Source organism: Myiozetetes cayanensis, unplaced genomic scaffold (assembly GCF_022539395.1).
Source record: "Myiozetetes cayanensis isolate MyiCay16 unplaced genomic scaffold, myiCay2020 scf3, whole genome shotgun sequence".
Lineage (NCBI taxonomy): Eukaryota > Metazoa > Chordata > Aves > Passeriformes > Tyrannidae > Myiozetetes > Myiozetetes cayanensis.
Genome location: NW_026087521.1, coordinates 60,813,301 through 60,833,137, shown reverse-complemented (window position 1 = coordinate 60,833,137; position 19,837 = coordinate 60,813,301). Strand labels below are relative to the sequence as shown.

Here is a 19,837-nt window from a genome sequence, read left to right as displayed (position 1 = left end):
TTTTGGATCACTCAGTCATTGCAGAAAGCACTGATGTCCAGGAGTAACATTACCACTGACAGTAATATTTTAAAACCACCTCACATAAATGTTATTTTCTCAAGTTTACCAGCAGTCTTATATTCCCAAATTCTCAAGCACCCCAAGTCACACAAGTGCATGCCCAGACGGCCACATCTCTCATCTTCACTGTGTGCAGTATGGTAGCAGTGGAAACCATAGGTTATAATAATCCTGTATGGTGGGATTAACCCCATCAGGGAAAGAAACAACAAGTGAGCTGGAATCAGTGATGCAGGAATAGGGTCTGTGTTGTATGGAGGTGACTCAGGGCGCTGGCACTCCTGACAGACCACCCTTGAATATCGGACAGATCGCTGCTGGCTTCAGAACACGCCTCTCCCAGCCTACCCCGAATACCCACTTCAAAGAAACTGACTCTTTGCCAGAGGAGCCAACTGGAGTATTTTTTTTGCTTTGTTTGAGCTGCTGTTTGTTTTCCATTTTGGCTATGTTTCCTCGTGATAAAAGCAGCCTTTGATTCGAGTGCAGCACTTAATGCACATCTCCTGTTCCTCCCCGCTCCCCTCTCTAGATCCCTCTCTGTACATCCCTGCCTCTCCTTGTTATATTTTTGCCTTTAGTTATCTAACTGTTATCAACTGTTTTTCTGTTCTATAAATCACTTTCAGCCCCATGCCAACAATCCTTTCTCTGTAGGCTCCCCAAAGGTTCAATTATCTGCCATTTGCTCTTTCCCTTCTTTTTTCTTGTGTGATTTTCAACACTAATTACAAACTCCACACCAAAGATACCCAACTGTCCCTAGACTTCACCATCCCAGTGGCTCCACACCCCTTTTCCTGGCCTCAGCCATGCTCTGAAGTACAAACAATGATTTCATCTCAACACTCCTCATCAAAATGGCTCAAAGGCAGAAGTGTTTCTAAGAGGAAAAGGCAGTCTCTGAAGACACAGTTCCCCATTATCTCCCTTTTTGGCTCCTCGGGAAAGGACTGGGCTCTAAAAGGCATTACTGGTGGAGCAATCCCAGAAAAACCCCTGTCAATGCCACAGTTGAACATCACTGTAAGGGAATCAGTGTGGTCCACAATCAACAACCCATTAGCAAAAGGACCTCCTTGCCCAGTTAAGTTGTGCTGATACAGTGAGTTTCGCTAACCTAGTTACATTTTACCAGTGCTGTTATACTGCCAACATTTGTATGAGCTGGTCTGAGTTGGGTTTTGAGACTTCCTTTTGCTGTACACATTGCTGTGCTCCCTCAGTGCTGACTTTGACTGACATTGCTCTCCTACAACTTGCCCGTCTGGGTGGAAAGCCTCATTCATGATTCTCTCTTTTCACTGTTAACTCTCCAGAGGTTTCAAGCCCTAACTGTCCAGATAAACTTACATAGAAATGGCTGCCCTTCCTTTTCCTCAGTAAGAAGGGCGCATTTTCACATGAACTTCAGCCAGTACCTCTAGGAGCACCTTCTGATTGCAGGTCCTGCCCCAGGAGTAGATCTGAATTACCTTCTGCACACCAGAACAAGCTCTTGATATCTAGAGCATATGTTTTCACTTGCAGAAAAAAGTTTTTATATACTTTAAGCTGAGAACTTTTAAAACTTTCCAGGGTTTATATATTTACCATAATGAAAGATGTATCTATGTATTCCACCATTTGGGAAATACATGCTTTCAAAACTGAAGTCTTGGCTAAATCTCCTCCTTTCCCTGTCTTAGAAGTCCTAGTACTTGTTTTGTATTTTAAGGTGACTGTGCTCATGATCCTTACTTTTCAAGAAGTTCCACAGTCATGTTATTAGGGCCATTACAGAACATGGTTGATGAACAACACTCCCTGCAGATATCTGTCTATCCAAGCTAGGACTGAAGAGGAAAAACTGTTTTACTGGATGGTTTAGAAGGACTTAGAGTGAAAGAAAGGCAATTCAATCTCTGAATAAATACAGGAGAATTGAGCACCTCCTGGACGTGCTTCACCAGGGTAAATCCAGAGCTTTTTATTAAAATCAAACCTATTTCAACAACAAATCCCCTCATGCCTGTGCAGTAAAATCATTGTCTTGCTTTAACATTGAAGCACTTCTGTGTTAAAAGCCTGAGTTTTCTGAATAAAACCAAATAATCTGTATTTACACATTTGTAATCTGTCCCCAGTCCAACAGCATCGCAATTCTTAAAAAATGCAATTTAGTCAGCGTAAGTGAACAGTCAACCCCATTGAGGGCTCTGGTTTTAAAGCTGTATTTCTGGAGCTTACTTGAAGGGCAGCCACCCTAACCCATATTCAAAGATGCCCTTTCTCCAACAGTTCATTTGGTGCTAAATGGGAAATACCAGAAGTCCACTCCACTCTTCTCAAATACTTAGTCACAGCAGAAATGTTTCCTGTTAGTGAGTTAAATTCCAGTTACCTCTCATGGCCAGTTTAAAAGTCCTTAACATTTGATGCAACCTAAGAAGCAAAACAAACTTTGCTCTTTGTGCCTAAAATCTTATGAAGAGCCAGAAGTGATCATCGCAGCTGCCACCTCTCACACTTTCTACACTGTATTCAATCATGTTTTGGTGCATAATCCCAGTTGACAGGCTAAAAAATGTATATACTTGTACAGCTAGACTTGCAAATTTAAGAATAACTGTGTAGGGAGTAAAAGAGATATTTTCTTACAGTTTAGAGCAACTTGAGAACATAAATGCAAAATACTGCAGAAAAATTAAAGAAAAATCTTAAACTGTTCCTTGACTACAAATGACCTGTGATGCCACTTGGAAAGGGGACAAATGGGACATCTTTATTAAGATTTCGACCAAGTAGGCACAAACACATTCTAGTGTATCAAACTGAATGTGTTTGTGAGTTGTCATTAAAAGTCTGAACGACATCACTTTTCATGAGTATGAACAGATCTACCAGAACAAGGTATACAGGCATGTGGTTCCCAACTAGTTTCAGAAGTAATATCTAGTTATCAAAGAATTACTTCCTGCCCTACATACAGAGACATTTCAATTCCAGAATATCAGGCTGCCTGGAGAGTCCATCCATACTGCTAAAGTGTGTGTGTTTCTGAACTGATACTCCTACTTATAGAGGCAATTTAAATACAGCACATACTATACTACTGTTTAGATTTATTCTGACACCCATGAGAACTGTTAATCTGCTTTTCTAAGTGCAGTCACAAATGACTGCAGATTGTGGTACAGGATGATCGCAAGGGATTTTCTTTAATTTTGGGTTGGTTTTTTTACCTGGTGTAACCTTGCTGTGTAGGGTTAGCTGACACAGCAGACATTCCTATAATTAAGGCAACTGCATGAATACTAAAAAACTCCTACAAATATTGCATATAAATACATCATAAGTTTGAAGCCAGAAGGAACCACTAAATAATTTCCTGTTAGTTCATGTCATTATATTTCATTAAGTTCTAATGTGTCAAACCCAGGAACTTATTAAAACAAGCTACCTTCTCCAGAGGTGGAATAATTTTCTGATTTGAAGATAGAGATGGAGAATTTGTTCCCTCCATAACTAGTTTGTTACAATGAGGGGGGAAAGCACAATCTTCCTGTTAAAATGTACACTTTTTAAAGTTTACTTCAGATTCAGGCTACTTGTTCTTGCTCAGCATTGCTCTGCTAGGATAGAGAGGCCTTGGGTAGATTTTTTTTGTCTTCAAGAAACACCTACATTAATCAGGCTTCTTAGTGTAATACAAAACGAGCTCTTGCACAACCTTTTCTCTACCACTGAATCATCTGTGGTTCTGTGCCTTAGCCAATATTCCAACATTCCTTCCAAAACGTATGCGCTCCTTCCGTACCTAAATAAAGCCGCACAACAATAAGGTTTTCCTCTATTCATTTTTCACCTATTTGTGCAAGAGACATTTTCATGTATCTTGGCTCACAATAAGAGCATTTGTCCAGTTCTAACCTTCAGTCCTGTAGTATAGTCTCCATATTCTTAGAAGCAGCTATTTTGGAGATCTTTCAAAATTCTGTGCTCCTACATTCCCAGCCTGGCATTTAGCTGGATTGGAACGATACAAGTCACACATTACTAACTTAAAATAGCAAAAAAAAAGCTCACTGGTCTTTGGACTAAATGCTATTTTTTGATTTCTACCCAAAAACCGTGGGAAAAAATTGACTAAACCAGGTAGTGGAACCTCTCCCAGGAAACCCTTTTGAAAATGCCAGTAATTCTTTATGGACATCTTAAAGGGTACTTGTCAGTGGTAGGAAGCATTTAGCTTTTTAAAGCAGTTCTTGGCACGAAGTTCCACATTTTTTTTGGCAACATTTCACATGATCACATGATGTCACACAAAGAGCACGTACAATACTTTTCACTTCCTGCACTTGGACAAATATTCAAACCTCCAAATAAAATGGATTTACTGAGTAGCAATATCATAATTCCCCTACCCCTCAAATAGGAAGTGTTCATAGGCTAGAAACAAATTAGGAATCAAGTTCAAGCTGCACTTTGGTTTTGACACATCAGCAAATATACTAGAAATGTTGTAATTTTATTCTGTTCAGTCTTTCAGGTAGTAAAGAATAGTGGTAAGGAAGGCAGGAAATCAAACATTTACATCCTTCTTCCCCCAATACTTCCTCCCAGTCTCACAAACCAAATTGTCAAAGCCTGAAGTCTTTATCCATTCAAACTTCATGGTTTTGAAGTGAGCAAAATGTAATTTCAAAGGCAATTCTTTAGCTTGGAAGAGTTGAAACTAAACAGGAACCCACTGATTTCTATAGGATAAAGAGACTTTTTGGTAGTTTCCCATCAGCTGAGTTTAAGTAGATGGATCCTGCTGAGTAAGTGGCTAATACTTCATTATGTATCAATTTTCTAAAGCAGCCTTTGAGGACCTGAGATAACTCTGATATCTAATCTTCAAAACAGCAGTATGTTATTTCACATACAAACTCACTTTAATTAGCTTGACTTCTCTGAGAAGGTACTAGTCAACTGAGAGTGAGACTAAAAGCTGGATAGCATTAAATAACCTTCCTCAACTGTCCACACCGCATTGGCACCCAAGTTGTTTAAGAAACAGTTTCTGAACAGTTCAGCATTTTCAGCTCAACTAACCAGTGCAACATACCCTAAAACAGCCTCTTGTAAGCTGCAGTGCTGGGCAGCACCAGAAAATCCATGATGAACTGACCTCAAGAACACAGACAAAATAAAAGCCACAGTACAGGACCCTACGGGACAGCAAGCTTGTCACAAGTAGGTTAGACAGCTGAAGGAAGTCTTGACTTCTTTAGGGAAATTTCCCCTCCCGCATTCCTTTAGCTGGTGCTATAGAAACAATTCTTCCTTCTCCAGATCCTGACAGCACAAGAACATCTTTAGCATATTTACCTCTCAGACACTGAATGAGGATCTCCATGGTCACTTCCATGTCAAAAAGAAATTGCCTGCTTTCACACACCAAATTCATTTCAATGGGAAAGGAAGTGCTGGTAGCCTGTAAGGTGTATACTTCAGAAACAAGGTAGGAAAAGGTAAAGTAGGAAACAGAGGCATGGAAATCCCTTTCCCAACACAGATCTGCTCTCCGGCTACAAGGTGGACAAGATTTGCTGATGCAACACTAAAAGCATGAATGCCTGCAATTATGAACTTGGCTGAAGCCCCATTGTAACCCTTTTCATGATTCCATCTGTTTTCTGGAATTGCGATGTCGTGATGTCTGGTATGGAGATAATCATCATATGGCTGGAGAATCATTACATAGCAAGAGTTATAGCTCTCATGTAGCAACTAGGCACCTGCTCTTCCGCCCCAGTTTGTTGCAGTTCAGTAGCAACAAGTGCTGTAGCAGAAGTTGATAACAATTTCTTTGTACATAACCATGATATTGTTTAGAGCTACAACAGCAGATAATGTGGTGGTAAGGAAGACACTGGACCCCTTATATTATGGGCACCCTCTGCGTGTTAAGATACACTGGGAGGAAGGGGACAAGAAGATGAAACTTCCCACCAAGCATTCAAAACAAGTTCTATGCTGCTGCTTCTTGCAGATGAGTTCTAAAATGAGTTATCTTTTCCAACCATATTAAATCAGTCAGGTTTGTTCCAATTAGGTAGAACCAAGCAAAGGGGAGCCATTTTAAAGTAGTTACGCTGTCAAGGGGAGAGTTAGATGTAATACATTTTAGTACAGACTTCTATATGTGGTCTTTTCCAAAGAAAATTTCCAGTTACATCCTGAAGCACTAAGCATCAAAGAGGTAATCATTTAAACTATTTTAAAAGCTGCTTTTCACATGGGAAAAGGTCAGCCAAAATTCAGATCCTGAACTAGATCCTTCTATGATTATTAATTTCATTATAACTACGTATATGGTTTATCATACGCTCCAAATAAAGATGAAGGCCAGGATACACTGATCCCTACCACAGTTATGAAGGAAAAAATAAGTCATACACACACTCCTGATATATCAGTCATCATGTACTCTCTGTGTCAGTCTTATCAGGTGCCATCTCTCAGCTGAAACAGCCTTATAATCTGGACTCTGGGAACGGCTCATGTATGCTGTTATGACATTAACTGCAGATGTCCTCAAACCTTCTGTGGATGGATGCCAGGAAACAGACAAGCAGGAGCTGCTCTTGCATTCCACTTAGCAGTGTCTCATTCCTAAAACTAGGATGTCAGCTAACAGTTCAGCTTCAGCAGATCCGTAGCTCATTCTCTAAACAGTAGATTTTTGCTTTTAAGTCTTTTAGCTCTCCTTGAATTTTACGTGTTAGTCTGTTTCCTTGGCGGACCTCGCGTAGAACTGCAATATCCTGGCCTGGTCCCATATTCAGAGTCACCTAAAAAGGGAAAGAAAAGCAGATTAATATAAACCAAACTGTACAGAACACAATTTAGAGACTATTATGATGAGTGCATGAGGGAAAGAATTCTAAAGGAGACACTCCGCAGCTACCAAAGAAGATGTGCAAGTTAATGGCACTTTGATAAATGCACATCAACAACAGAAAAGTGCTCCAGAACCAAAAATAAAGAGCAAACCTTTCATAACATTATAGTGTTATATTACTGGCAAAGAAGAAATCTGGATAGAATATAATCAAGTTTACCCATAGCCTGTTGACTCCTTTCCAATTCCTGTATTATTTAGAGACCCACAAAAAGAGGCAAGTTAAATTATTTATCAACTAACCTGTATCTAGTTCTAAGTACCTCATCTGATATGATGACATTTTATCCTCTTTTCCTGCTAAAACTGGAGGTGGGCTAACTACTGTGCCAGACCTGCTGCCTCCTGAACTGCATACGGTTCAAGAGCAGTTCAAGTACAACGCCTTGTTTCAGGCAGTGACATATGGCCTGTACTGAGCTGAACAAAGGCTACTGGATAATCAGAATTCCTGATGGCAGGCTGGCCAGGGCTGACATTTCCTGTCACCCTGGAACTGGATAGCATGTCAGCCCAGTCACTTTCAAGGGCACAGGCTTGGAAACTACTCTCAAACCCCTTTATTTTCTTGACCTGTCCCGGTTTTCTTATTGTCATCATGTAGTTCTTGGTCAAAGATTTTAATATGCAAATCAAGAAATGTAGTCATCAGACCTCAAGTGATGAGAAGGATTTAACAATCAATCTGGAGAACTCTAGCAAGTATTTTGTTCCCCTGCCCTCTTGTGGTTAACTACGTAATGAAATTGAGAATGCAATTAAAAGCACACACACAGATATAAAACATACAGGTCTGTAGTAAAGGTATCACAGACAATTTTCCCCCCTTTTGCATATGCTGTTTAGCCCTTACAGAATAAAGTTTAAAACCCCACAACTCAACAAAAACAAAAAACCAAGGCCTTTAGTCCAAATAAATGCATTAGTCTAAGTAAGCTGAACTGTGCACCAAAAGCACAGGAACAAAGGGAGCCTACACTATGACTGGATCATCCTCTCAAGCATATGTTAGATAAATACCTCTCCTAAACTCCCAGCAACATCAAGGTTGTGGCTTGCCTTCTAAACTGTTCTGATGTTCACCTACACATCTGGAAGCTGCTACAGAGTACACAGAGTCAACTGCCAGCCACTGCTTCTGCAGTGATTTTTGCAGAGTTATAGATGACATATTAACAAAGTAACAAATAGAATATTCACAATACTTCAGTCAGTGATCTATATCTTACTGGATCCAAACCAAATGCTTTGGCTCCCAGAAGGAAAACAAATAATTTCCTTTCCAGGATAAACTTCTGAATCAAACTACTTTACTGCCTTGCAATTTTCAGACAGCAAAGTGAGCTACAGCTATCATATAAGAACTTTCAGAGTGGAAAGAAAAATACTCAGCTAATGGATAGTCAGGACACTTCCTGGCAAGCTCAATGCCTGACTGCCTAACAGAGACATGTTTTTTACTTTGTGAAATACATAAGAGGCAAGTTTTGTCAAATACTGATATCTAAAGGCGCACTTAGGAAAGAAATTGTTTCCTAAACTCTAGGGAAATAGTGCATTTAAATACTAAGCATACAGCTCTATAGGGTAAGCCCATAATAGTCTGCCTCAGAAATGCTTCACTGCTACCTTGTAAATCTGCCTCTCTACATCTTTCAGTTTCTGCTGAAGCTGTTTAATGTCATTCTTGAAGCCTTCTACTTCCATATTACGACGTTGTTCCAGGGCCTCACATCGCTGAGTCATCAGCTTCAGGCGCTTCCCCATCTTTTCTGAGCGTTCCTATGGAGATGAAAACTCAATAGGGTATACAAAACAAAGGCTAAAGATCATCACATAGCTAGCAGATGATTGGAGACTGATTACCTTAAAGAGTTCTTTGCCAGCATCTCTCTCCTCACGAATCCTAGCCAGCTCACCTTCCAGGGTGACACACTGCTCTCTGTACATGTGTGATAGGTGTTGTTCCTGCATCAGCTTTTCCTGCAGTGACTAGGACAGAGGAGAAACAGAAAGAATCAACTCAAAAGACCATGCTTACAAAAATCTCCCCTGCTCTGGAAAAGCAAGTGTGATAGAATTGCCAATATGAGAGGCAAATAAAAATTAACAACTGGAGCTGCAGCTAATGAAATAAGGAGTAGTGGACAATCTTCTACCATTACTTCCATTACCAAAACCTTTTAATTAAGTTAAATTGTGTATGACTGCTTCTCATCAGTTAAAGAACTCCTCTTCCCTATAAAAATATTCAACTCCCCTCTTCACAGCTGTTTCCCAGTACTGCATTTCAGAAGTATCTGCATTCAGTGGTAGCTGAATAACATTCTCTATTGCCTGTTTACTTTCCACTTCCTTATTGCCTGTTTACCCACTTCAGATCTCCCAGCTTCTCATTGGAAGTATAGCAGAAGTGGAAGAAAAATCCTGACTACTGTAAAATAGCTGGAGTACATCAATTGAAAGGACTCCTTCTCCCCTGACAGCAGCAAGGAAGATCCAGACACAGCATTTTAAGTCTATTAGCTCAGAGCACTTGCACTAACAGAAACCCATGTGCAACCAGAAGGCTGAAAACTCTTGGCCCCACAGATCAAATGACTTACAGAACTAAGGATTTGTTTCTGGGCATGAAAGAAACTGCCAGTGACACACAACAATAAATCCTAACTACACATTTTATCTGAAATTTGCAAGCAATGGTGATTCCGAAGCAGGAGAAGTTTTGTTTTAGATTAGTGCCAAAAGCAATGTAACTTACAGTAAGCCAGTACAGCTTTGAAACAGCTGCTAGCTACTGCCTATTGAGCCAAAGCCCAGATGCTTGCAATTTTCTACTCAAAAACTGTTAAAGAGCCTCTAGCCAGGACAAAAAAAAATTACCTTTATTTCTTTGCTTTGGAGTTTTGAAGCTCCATCATCTGTTCGAAGCACCTTCTTGGTACCTTTATGCTTCTTTTGTCCTGTCTCAGTGCTGAACACAAGCTGATCCAGATTTTTGCCAAGTTGCCTCAAGAGACAGTCCTTCTCTGCCATCCACGCTTTCTCATTGGCTCTGGCATCAAACTTGAGCTGGAGATAGTCACGAGTACTCTCATATAAGAGATTTTGGGTCTTTTGGAGCCTGCAAAAAGGGATCTCAGTGGAGTTAATTAACTTCTTTCCTAGTTCCTACCTTAATTTCCTCAGTCATCACTGCAAGTTGGAAGTGGCATGGAAGAAAAAGATAGGTGCTCGCCTATTGATCTTAGCTCTTATCACCTAATGAAAGCAGTGCTACTCTTCCTGTGTGAAATAGGATTTTAAATATGTAGATTACTCCACTCATCATCTTCCACACATACTACCAGATGGCTGCATAATTAGCTTTTCTACCTGCTGCAGGAAGCAACACACTCGAAGTCATAACATGCCTATTGTTCCATCTCTTCTCATCTCGTGACTACATTGTGGTCATTCTCTCCCACTCACTTATCTGTTACAGCTTTGATCTTCTCCTGGTCCCTCTGATGCTGGACCTCGGCTTCTTCCATGTGAATCCGCCTGTCCTCTAGCAGTGCCTCGATCTGTTCCTTGGATAATCGTGTCTGTTCTTCTATCTGAGCTTGCAAGGCCTGGACCTGGATAAGCAGAGGCAGACACTGCTGAACGAGACCTCACACCAGTTCTGCTCCTGCCCTTGCAAGTCTCTTAAATTTCAAGCTTCAAATCTAAGACTCTACCCGATAACACCTTTGGCAGTTCTAGTTTCTCAAGCTTTTCTTTTTGTTTTAGTGCTAAGGACTTCAAACAACTAAAACATTTTTTTAAAAAATCATTTAAAAAATAGGCAAGAGAGGTATACCATAAACAACAACAATAGATTGAAGATATTGCAAAGATTTAAATTGCACATGATTAAATTACATGTGACAAATCCTGTGGAATATGCAGAGACACTTCCATCCCTCTGCTACCATCTTCCAATAAAATGGGTGATATAAAAATACCTAAATTCAAGGAAGGCAGCAAGTCGACATATATTGAGAGAAAGAAATTACTCAAACAGAATTAATTACTAAATGTAAACAAGATAATGAATGAAGGAGAGGGATGCAAAGAATCCTGATCTATAGTCAGTGAGATACATTGAAGCAAGTAATTGAGAAATGTGCATCTGGCCTTTATGTAACAAACTATCTGGAAAAAAACTTTGGTAGGTATTTAGATTGCTTATTTTTATGTCAATTTTGAATGATGCTTTTGTTCCAGAATAAATGTTGTTAGACAGCTAACTAGCCATCAGGTCAATCACCACCACCCTTGAACAAGAAATATCAATAATAACAATAACAACCACCACCACCAATATCTGCTGTACAAGTTAGTCCTTTATTTGCTTTTCTTGATCCATCCTTCCTCATCCTTTTCATTCTGTCATGCTACCTTTCACTGAAGTCTAACAAAGGGAACATTTCATTGTACAGGTGCATATTACTGGGGCTGCCCAATACTGTCTCAGACACACTGCTTTTGTCAGACTTCCACAAAACACCCGACCCTGCAGATCTTCAGTAGGTTTAATGTCAATTCATAGCCACTATCAAACTGTGGGAGATAACATCAATTAAGTGTTCTATATTTAAGGGCAACATATTTCAGTTGGCATTACTGGAACAGCTGCTTACATAAAGCTTCCAGAATCGGACCCAAGTTCTTCAATCTACAATCACTACACAGAAACAGCTACGTAAACTGACAGAAAGTGTGAATCTATACTGAGATGCAAGGACTGATAACATTGGTACATCTACATCTTATCTAAGCAGACGGCATGTTTTTTTAATCACAATTTTCTGCAAGCTAGGAATTATATCTATTGGTTAGCAAGTGCTTTTACCTGTAGTAGAAGTGTTTGACTATCACTCTGGTATCTCTCAGGACTTTCTGTTTTTTCTCTTTGTGCTGTTTCTTTTGAGGTGCTCCTCTCGGTACCTACTGCAGAAATTTAACAAAAATGGAGAAGGGTTTTCCAATCTACTTGCAATATCTTTCTAAGCATGACATATTGTATGTTCTGGTGGGCCTACAGCAACAGGAAAAAGCCTTGCCATTGCTACAGTCACAAGGACTTCTAAGAGGGCTAGCTGAAAGAAAAGAATTTCACAACTTAGGGTGATCACATAACTTTATCCCAGTCCATCACACCGCAGTGTTCAGTATTTAGGCAACGTACTCATTTTCTTGGCATAAATAGAAAGCAAACTTGACACTTTTTCTTACATACATGATGAACAGGCAGATGTCACAGCTGCACAAACATCAAGCCTTGAATGAGTTTTGAGCTTGTTGGCTAATTTCAGTCAATTTAGATGAGGTAAAGGAGAAATTAAGTCTGTAGGCATACAAATACACACTACTGTCTACAGCAAGTCAGGCAGAACCTCACACCTCAGAATGGCTGTGGCAAAGGTGCCTGTCCAGTTGGTACCTGCATAGCTCCATAACAGCCATCTATTGATCACACCAGCTTCTTCCTTAGCTGGGCAGATCATGGACACAAGAGCCAGCTAAGGTTATTTGAAAAGACTTTGAAAGGCAGCCAAGAGCACTGCAGGTACATGTATATGCACATGGACATTTAGGGAACTTGATGGAGATTTACCAAAGCATTCACAATAAGGAATTACGTCAGTATACTGGAGACAGACACAGGAGGTGAGCTGCTGTCAGCCAGCTTGGTGTGGTACCTGGGCTAGAAGCATCGTCTTGTTCACATGACTCTGCTGGCCTTTGCAGAACAGTAACCTACAGAAACAAGATATCTGCACTCAACATCTGACTTCTCCAAAGCAGCAGTCAAGAACAAATCTTAAGAAGTTAAAATGAGATATCCAAAAGAACAGCATTACCTTACTTCTACCACAAGACAAGGAAGACATTCACAAGTGTAATGTCCGTGTTGAAAAGTTTCCTTTATCATGGCTGAGTTTTGCCATTTCTGCCTCTAATTTTTTCACCAAAACAAATGGAAAGTAATTCTGCCTTTTCTGGCTTCATTAGGATGAAAGTCAGCACCCTCAGCAGGAAAGGAGCATTTTGGGGATAGAGAGGAGAAGAGGAAGGTGAAGATGATGTTATTTCCTTGTTTCATACTCCCTCTCGTCTCAGCAGGACAGAGAAACACGAGGCTTCATTTATCAGCACGTTCATTCAAGCTACTGAACAAGCCTGAGATAAAAGCTCAGTGTCAAGAATATTGAAACAGCTCAACTGTTGAACCAAAACTCATTTAACAAAAAAAGAAGGCCATGAGGGAGCAGGTTATAACCCCAGTGCTTATCTTTAGGTCAATACTACATGATAGCACTAATTTTAGAGCTATCCTAAACCAAGGAATTTTAAAGCTTCAAGATTTTTGAAGTACTTGAGTGGTGCAGAGCAACTATGAACAATGCAGCTTATTTCAGCCTTTTTCTGCACCTTATTCCAAGATAAATTCTATATTCCTCTCATAGACTCTCTATGTCTGAATCATTCATGACTTTATAAAGGTTCAGCTACACTGCACTTCACATGCACTGCCATTTAATCAATTTAACCATAATTCTCAAATATGTGACACAGTGTTGCCTTAAGGGGATGGTTTTTCTGCCCAGGAAAATGCTGCAGCAACCTTGACCTTTTCTTCTTTAGTGAGGCTACCCTAGATAACTGATCTTCAAACACTGCACCTGGTTGCTTTCAGCACTGTTTTTCTTCTTGTAGTGTTCTCTCCATCTTCTCAATGACCATTTGCCAGATGACTCCAGACTCCTATCTGACATTTAGGAGGCTGACATAGAGCTATGTTTTGAAGAGAGAAGGAGGCTGATGCTAAGAGGACCTACTTTCAGTGTGCTTGTTCGTATTTACCTTTCAGCATTTATACTGAGACCTGGTGTTGCTACAGATCCCTCCTGTACTGAGTTCATTTAGTAACTTTTGACTTGCAGGTCTGTGGACACTGTGGGGCACAGATACTCATGTTACAATCCAAAGTAGAGTTCTACAGAAAAATGGGAACTTGCCTTATGTGGAGGCTCCTTGTGAAAATATGTAACTTCTTCATCTGCTCCCATTACAGTCAGGAGATGTTGAATTTTTTTTCTGTCCTCCAATTCCCTGAAATTCAAAGAAAGCACTTTTTTTTTTTAATACATCAAGACATTACTTGTTAATGCTTACAAGTTTTCTAAACTGTTGCAGTTCTTGAGAATATTACTTTAAAAACAACCTCCTGAACACATTACTGACGTTGCCAATATAATAAGAACACCACCAATTCTGCTGGGATTGGAGAGCCTCTTTTCAAATATGACAATACTACATGGGTTGATACAACAATAGCACATGTGGTAAAGCATTTTCATTATAAAGTTATAAACTTTCAGATTGTAACTACATTAAGACCTGCGTCAGACTTTTCATCAAACTCTTGAAAAGTGCCAAAGAACAGCAACACATGTTTTGACTTAAGTTCTTAAATCTTTAAGAGAAAACTTGATACTATCACTCACAAATATTCTGAAGAAGGTTGGGAGCAACTTTGCCACTGGCAGCTTGTCTGGTATGATGGGTTATATTACAGTTCACTGGGACTATGACATTCACCAACTAAATGGCATTAAAAATGAGTGGCTGCCATCATGATCTCAGAGTGAGGGAAAACTATTTGCTTTGGTCTGTATTTTCTACTCCAGCTTAAGTGTTTTTAGGGCTGAAGAACTTTTGCCAGGCAGATGCAAGATCTGCATCTGGGTTTTGGTAGCAGGGGGCTACAGGGGTGGCTTCTGTAAGAAGGTGCTAGAAGCTCTTCCCACATGTTCAATAGACACAATGTCAGCCAGCTCCAAAATGGAGCTGCCACTGGCCAAGGCCAAGCCCATCACAATGGTGGTAGCACCTCTGGGATATTTAATGGGGGCTCAGAGCCCCACCCCTGGCCTTGACCACTTCCAGGGATGGGGCATCCACAACTTCTCTGGGCAACCTGTCCCAGTGCCTCACCACCCTCATAGTGAAGAATTTTCTGCTAACATCTAATCTAAACTTGGCCTCTTTCAACTTAAAGATATCACCTGTATCCTGTCACTACATGCTCCTGTAAAATTCCCTCTCCGGCTCTCTTGGAGGTCCTTTAAGTGCTGGAAGGTGCTGTAAGGGTTCCCTGGAGCCTTCTCTTCTCCAGGCGGAACAGCCTTTACTATCTCAGCCTGTCTTTATAGGAGAGGTGATCCAGCCCTGTGAGCATTGGATTGGTAATAATTTCCCCAAGTCAAGTATATTTTGCCCATGACAGTACTTGGTGAGTGATCTCTGTGTTCGTATCTTGACCCATGAGCGTTTTGTTACATTTTCTCTCCCCTGTGCAGGGAAGGAGGTGAGTGATACAGTGTCTTGGTGAACACCTGGCATCCAGCCAAGGTCAACCCACCAGAGTCAGCTTCAATCAGAACTTCCACATTCAAATTGGTAGCACAGAATCAAAATGTGAACCTATGTTAAACTTCCGCTCTTTCTTCTACTATCAGAATAGGAGGAATAATAAGTGGAAAGATATTTAGCATCCCTGCAGAGCCCACCCTGGGAAGTGTGCCATACTTGCTTCTCCGAAGACTCCAGATCTGGATGAGAACTAGCACACAGTTATACAATTGCTGCTGCCTGTGACCCAGCCCACACCACCTAAGACAGCACACCTGATTTTCAGCCGGTCATTCTCCGAGTGAAGACGAAGGACGTGTTCCCTCTCCTGGAAGAGGTAGACTTGCATATCACTCAAAGCCTTCTGCAACTTAGAAATCTCCTCTTCCAGCTGACGGACTTCCCATTGCAACTTGTGCTGAGTGGAGAGAATGAGGTACTTGAAATGACACAGAGCATTGGGCAACACTTATGAACTTCAAACTGCCTGTGCCTTGAGCCTATAACTGGTATAGAACAACAGCAGCTCAAGTGAATTATTTTATTCTCTTATAATACTTGTCCAGCTGAGGGCAGTATTGGAAAAATTATTTTAAAATGTTTCAGCAGGGAGTTCAGAGCCCCAAGAATCACTGTCACTACACAGCAGTTCATTGAGGCCTCAGCAAGGGTCTCCAGTTTCCAGTGGTTGCACTTCCACGCTGGTGGTCACAGCAGCACAGGTACGGGGAGTGTGACATCAACAAAAGCATAGCAAAGCTTCTGCAATAGCACATAACTTTTAAAATAAATTACTGAAGAATGCACATTAAAGTATCTGTGTGGCTTAGCAGTGAGAAATCTGGGTAGTTACTAAGTTACATTAATTATGTTCTACCCGGTGTGGAAAACTAACAAACCTTGTTGAAAATCATTCCTGTACGAAAGAAGGCACTATTTTGGAACCTGCCCCTCTTTTTCCCCTATGAAAGTAACTTAACAGCGCATATTCCCCTAGGCTGTTTTCAGGCTGATTCTAGCAGGGCCAGTACTTGGGAAGACACCTTAGTCACCTCAGAAGTGATTATTCAGCTCCCAAAGGACCATTCACAATTATCAAGATGACTGCTAGACAGATGCATGCTCTAAGGCAGATCAGAACACTGAATATCTTACAGATATTCTGTAAGATTTCTTCCTCTTAAAAGGCAAATTTGTAGGTTTGGGAGTTTCTTGCAAACTCTCATTTATTTGTTGTGTAGTTTACTGCTATGCTTATGAATTCCACTGTGGTAAATACAAATTATATCCATTACTCAAAGCCTATTACATTTGGACAAAAGAGCACTCCTTTACTATGAGAAAAAAGGGGAAGATTCTGGACAATATGGAGAATGAGCATCTAAATTCAGACCTTAATAAAAACAAACAAATAAACAAACAAACAAACAAAACCAGAAGCAAAAACCCCACTGAAGAGATATAACCAAACTATGATAACTTTAGAAGAAGGTATGTTTCTGTTTGCTTTGGGAGGACAGCTAGACTTTACAATCACACCCCACAATCAAAACCTACTTATTTCTTCATAGCTCAGTTCCACCATGTTACTGGTAAATCTGGAGACATCTATGCTGAGTTTTCAACCGAGGAAAAATACTAAGTTTGTGGAAGGATATGTAGTCCATCACTGCTCAAAAACTCCTTCCCTACCTGATCATCATACGTTTCTTTGTACCTCTCCAGCCTTTTTACCAAATCCTCCTGTTCCTCATCAAAGTCAGCAATCTTCTTGCGGTAATATTCCAGCAGCTCCCGGGAAGGATGGAGACGGGCCAAGCGCTCACTGATAGAAGGCAGAGGAGTAAAGTCCTCGTGGTTTGGAGACTGGCAATCAGCATATCTGGATGAGACATGGGGGTTTGGCAGCCTGGACAGAAACAGAGACATGTAAGCTTCAGAGATGAAAATTCCAACACTTTTTAAAATAGCTGAACAGGTTTTTAAATTTTTACACAGATTAGCTTGATTGTGCTGTGGGTGTTAACAGGAGGTCACAGCATTAAGGAGAACCAAAACTTTTGATGTAGAATGGCTTGCAGGTTTACTATACTGTGGAGAAGGGGCAAACTTATGGAAAAAGGATTAAAAAATGTTATGGAAGCAAAATCTCATAGGTTATTTAGGGAGGGTGAATGTGAAAAGAGGAAGAAGAAAGAACAGAAGGACAGAACACAGAGGACAAAAAGTCCATTGTTATGTGCAATTAGAAGCCACTAAAATGAGCAGGAAAACAATCTGTGACAGTCACTATCTGATACCCAGAGAAAGAAACACTTTCTAGAGACAGACCACTGAATAAAGGCAATAATTCAAGAAAACTGATGCACCAGCCACTATAATTTAAGGTGTAGATTTAGAAATCTACATGCTTTCCTTTCTGGTGTACTTGACCTTATCCACATAGCTTGTCCCTCCTCAATAGTGAAGTAGAAGGTGCCAAGTTCTTTTATCATACATTGAAGTGCTAGATGTAAAGCAAGTCAATGTTATGCAAATAAAATTAAGGATATGTATGATTACATGTATTTTCTTATAAACAATATTTACGACATTTAAACATTTAATCTGCTCAAACAAGCACCAAATTTGCAAACAGAGCCGCAGGGTTCACAGTTACATTGGAATGCATTATTTTTGTTATTTATGTTGATCTGAAAAGCTCATTTTTTTAAATGATACCATGAGTAACAGAAGCCTCTTTACTAAAGATCTGCTCAATGAAAACAGTCCAGAATCTGACCCTGGGGCCAGTGCCAGAATGCTGATGATAAAGTGATTTGATGGATGGCACCGAGGCAGCAGTGACCTTTATGGAGCCACTCTCTAAAGCTACTTAGATAGAACCCCAATGCACATCTATGAAAACGTGCCAAGCTCCTTAACTCCCAGCACTTGAGAAAAGCATGATATATACAAAAGGATGATTTTCCCCCAGGTAGGAACTTGCTGCAAGACCAGACATGCCTTAACACACTTAGAAAAATAAGTAACACCAGAAGGAAGGAAGTAACCCAGGCACAAGGTGAGCGCTTTATTGCGGAAGAGCAGCAGAAACGGACAAGTGTAAAAGCAAGGAAGCACAACAGGCACAGGAGAGGGCCAGAGGGTGCTCTACTACAAACCAGGCCACCGGGCAGGAAGGAAAGGGCTGCGGGCCCCCCGCTGCCCCGGGAGGAGCGGCTCCCCCACACTCACTACCTCGAGCAGCGCGGGGTCGCCGCCACGCTCATCGCGCCCCTGCGGAGCGCCGGGCCCTCGGCGGGCGGGGGATAGCAAAGCTTCAGGCACTCCGGGAGGCTGGCGGCGGGGAGCGCCCGGCGGGAACCCCTCGGGGAGAGCCCCGGGACGGAGGTTCCCAGGACAAGGGTTCCCGGGACGGGGGTCGCGCCGCCGCCTCACGGCCCCAACGACCAAACAACCGCCACACTCCGCCCGCCGCGGCTTAAACTGCGTGGAGCCACGCCCCCCACCGCCTCCTCCAATCACAGGCGGCTTTCCATGCGACGTCGACCGTCTGCGCCAATCAGCGGTCGCGACGCGGGCGGGGGGGCCTCTGGGAGTTGTAGTTCCCGGGCGGTCGGAGGGGCCGTGGCGCGTGCGCGGCCATGGCGGGGGCACGGGGAGGGCCTGAGGGAGGGACCGCGGGGCCTGCGCCTGTTAACCCTGGTGTTATGAGGGCAGCCCTTAGACCTGTGGGCCAAATACACGCAAAGCTGGCGGGGGGGACTCTTTTCATACACAGAAGCAAAAACCGCCACTCAAACGCCCGTTTGTGTTTGGAAATGAGCTGAACGAGACATGAATGTTGCGCAGTCACAATAAGCTACCTGCTCGAATTCTGCCTGAATTTAATGTATTCTTTGGATCATCTCGATGCCTTTTAGCCTCTCCATCCCTCTCGAGTACCCAGAAGTACCTACTAGTGGTTTTACTGTTTATGCAACACACGATCTCCTAATTCACTAAGTGTGCTGGGGAAAAAAAAAGCCTATGCACTAATGAGCCATTTAGCCAATTTTTTTTCCTTAACACTTTGTTTAAAGAAACCGACTTTCTGTATGACCAAAAAAAAAAAAAAAGGCTTACTTACATACTTATAAAACTATGAGGTTACTCACTGCAGTTACAACTTCCTCATGAGGGGAAGAAGAGGGGCAGGCACCGATCTCTGCTTTGTGGTGACCAGGGACAGGACCCGAGGGAATGGCCTGAAGTCGTGTCAGGAGAGGTTTAAGCTGGATATTAGGAGGAGGTTCTTCCCCCAGAGGGTGTTTGGGCACTGGAACAGGCTCCCCAGGGCAGTGATCACAGCACTGAGCCTGACAGAGTTCAAGGAGCGTTTGGACAACACTC

At 41.6% G+C, this 19,837-nt stretch overlaps 1 protein-coding gene across 2 annotated transcripts; it reads right to left on the bottom strand.

Annotated features, from left to right (window-relative positions):
* Window positions 1-1,150: 1,150 nt before the first annotated feature.
* On the bottom strand, window positions 1,151-18,849 carry CCDC77 (coiled-coil domain containing 77). Of its 2 annotated transcripts, none has more exons than XM_050325205.1 (11): window positions 18,683-18,849; window positions 17,135-17,351; window positions 15,718-15,860; window positions 14,047-14,140; window positions 12,727-12,784; window positions 11,877-11,974; window positions 10,469-10,617; window positions 9,881-10,121; window positions 8,864-8,989; window positions 8,627-8,779; window positions 1,151-6,887 (listed from the first exon to the last, which is right to left on the bottom strand). In XM_050325205.1, the coding sequence occupies exons 1-11, from the start codon at window positions 18,712-18,714 to the stop codon at window positions 6,741-6,743; spliced, it is 1,458 nt and encodes a 485-aa protein (XP_050181162.1). In that variant the 5' UTR covers window positions 18,715-18,849; the 3' UTR covers window positions 1,151-6,740. The 2 variants fall into 2 exon arrangements, with proteins under 2 accessions (XP_050181162.1, XP_050181163.1); XM_050325206.1 differs by having other exon boundaries at window positions 11,877-11,971.
* Window positions 18,850-19,837: the final 988 nt, after the last annotated feature.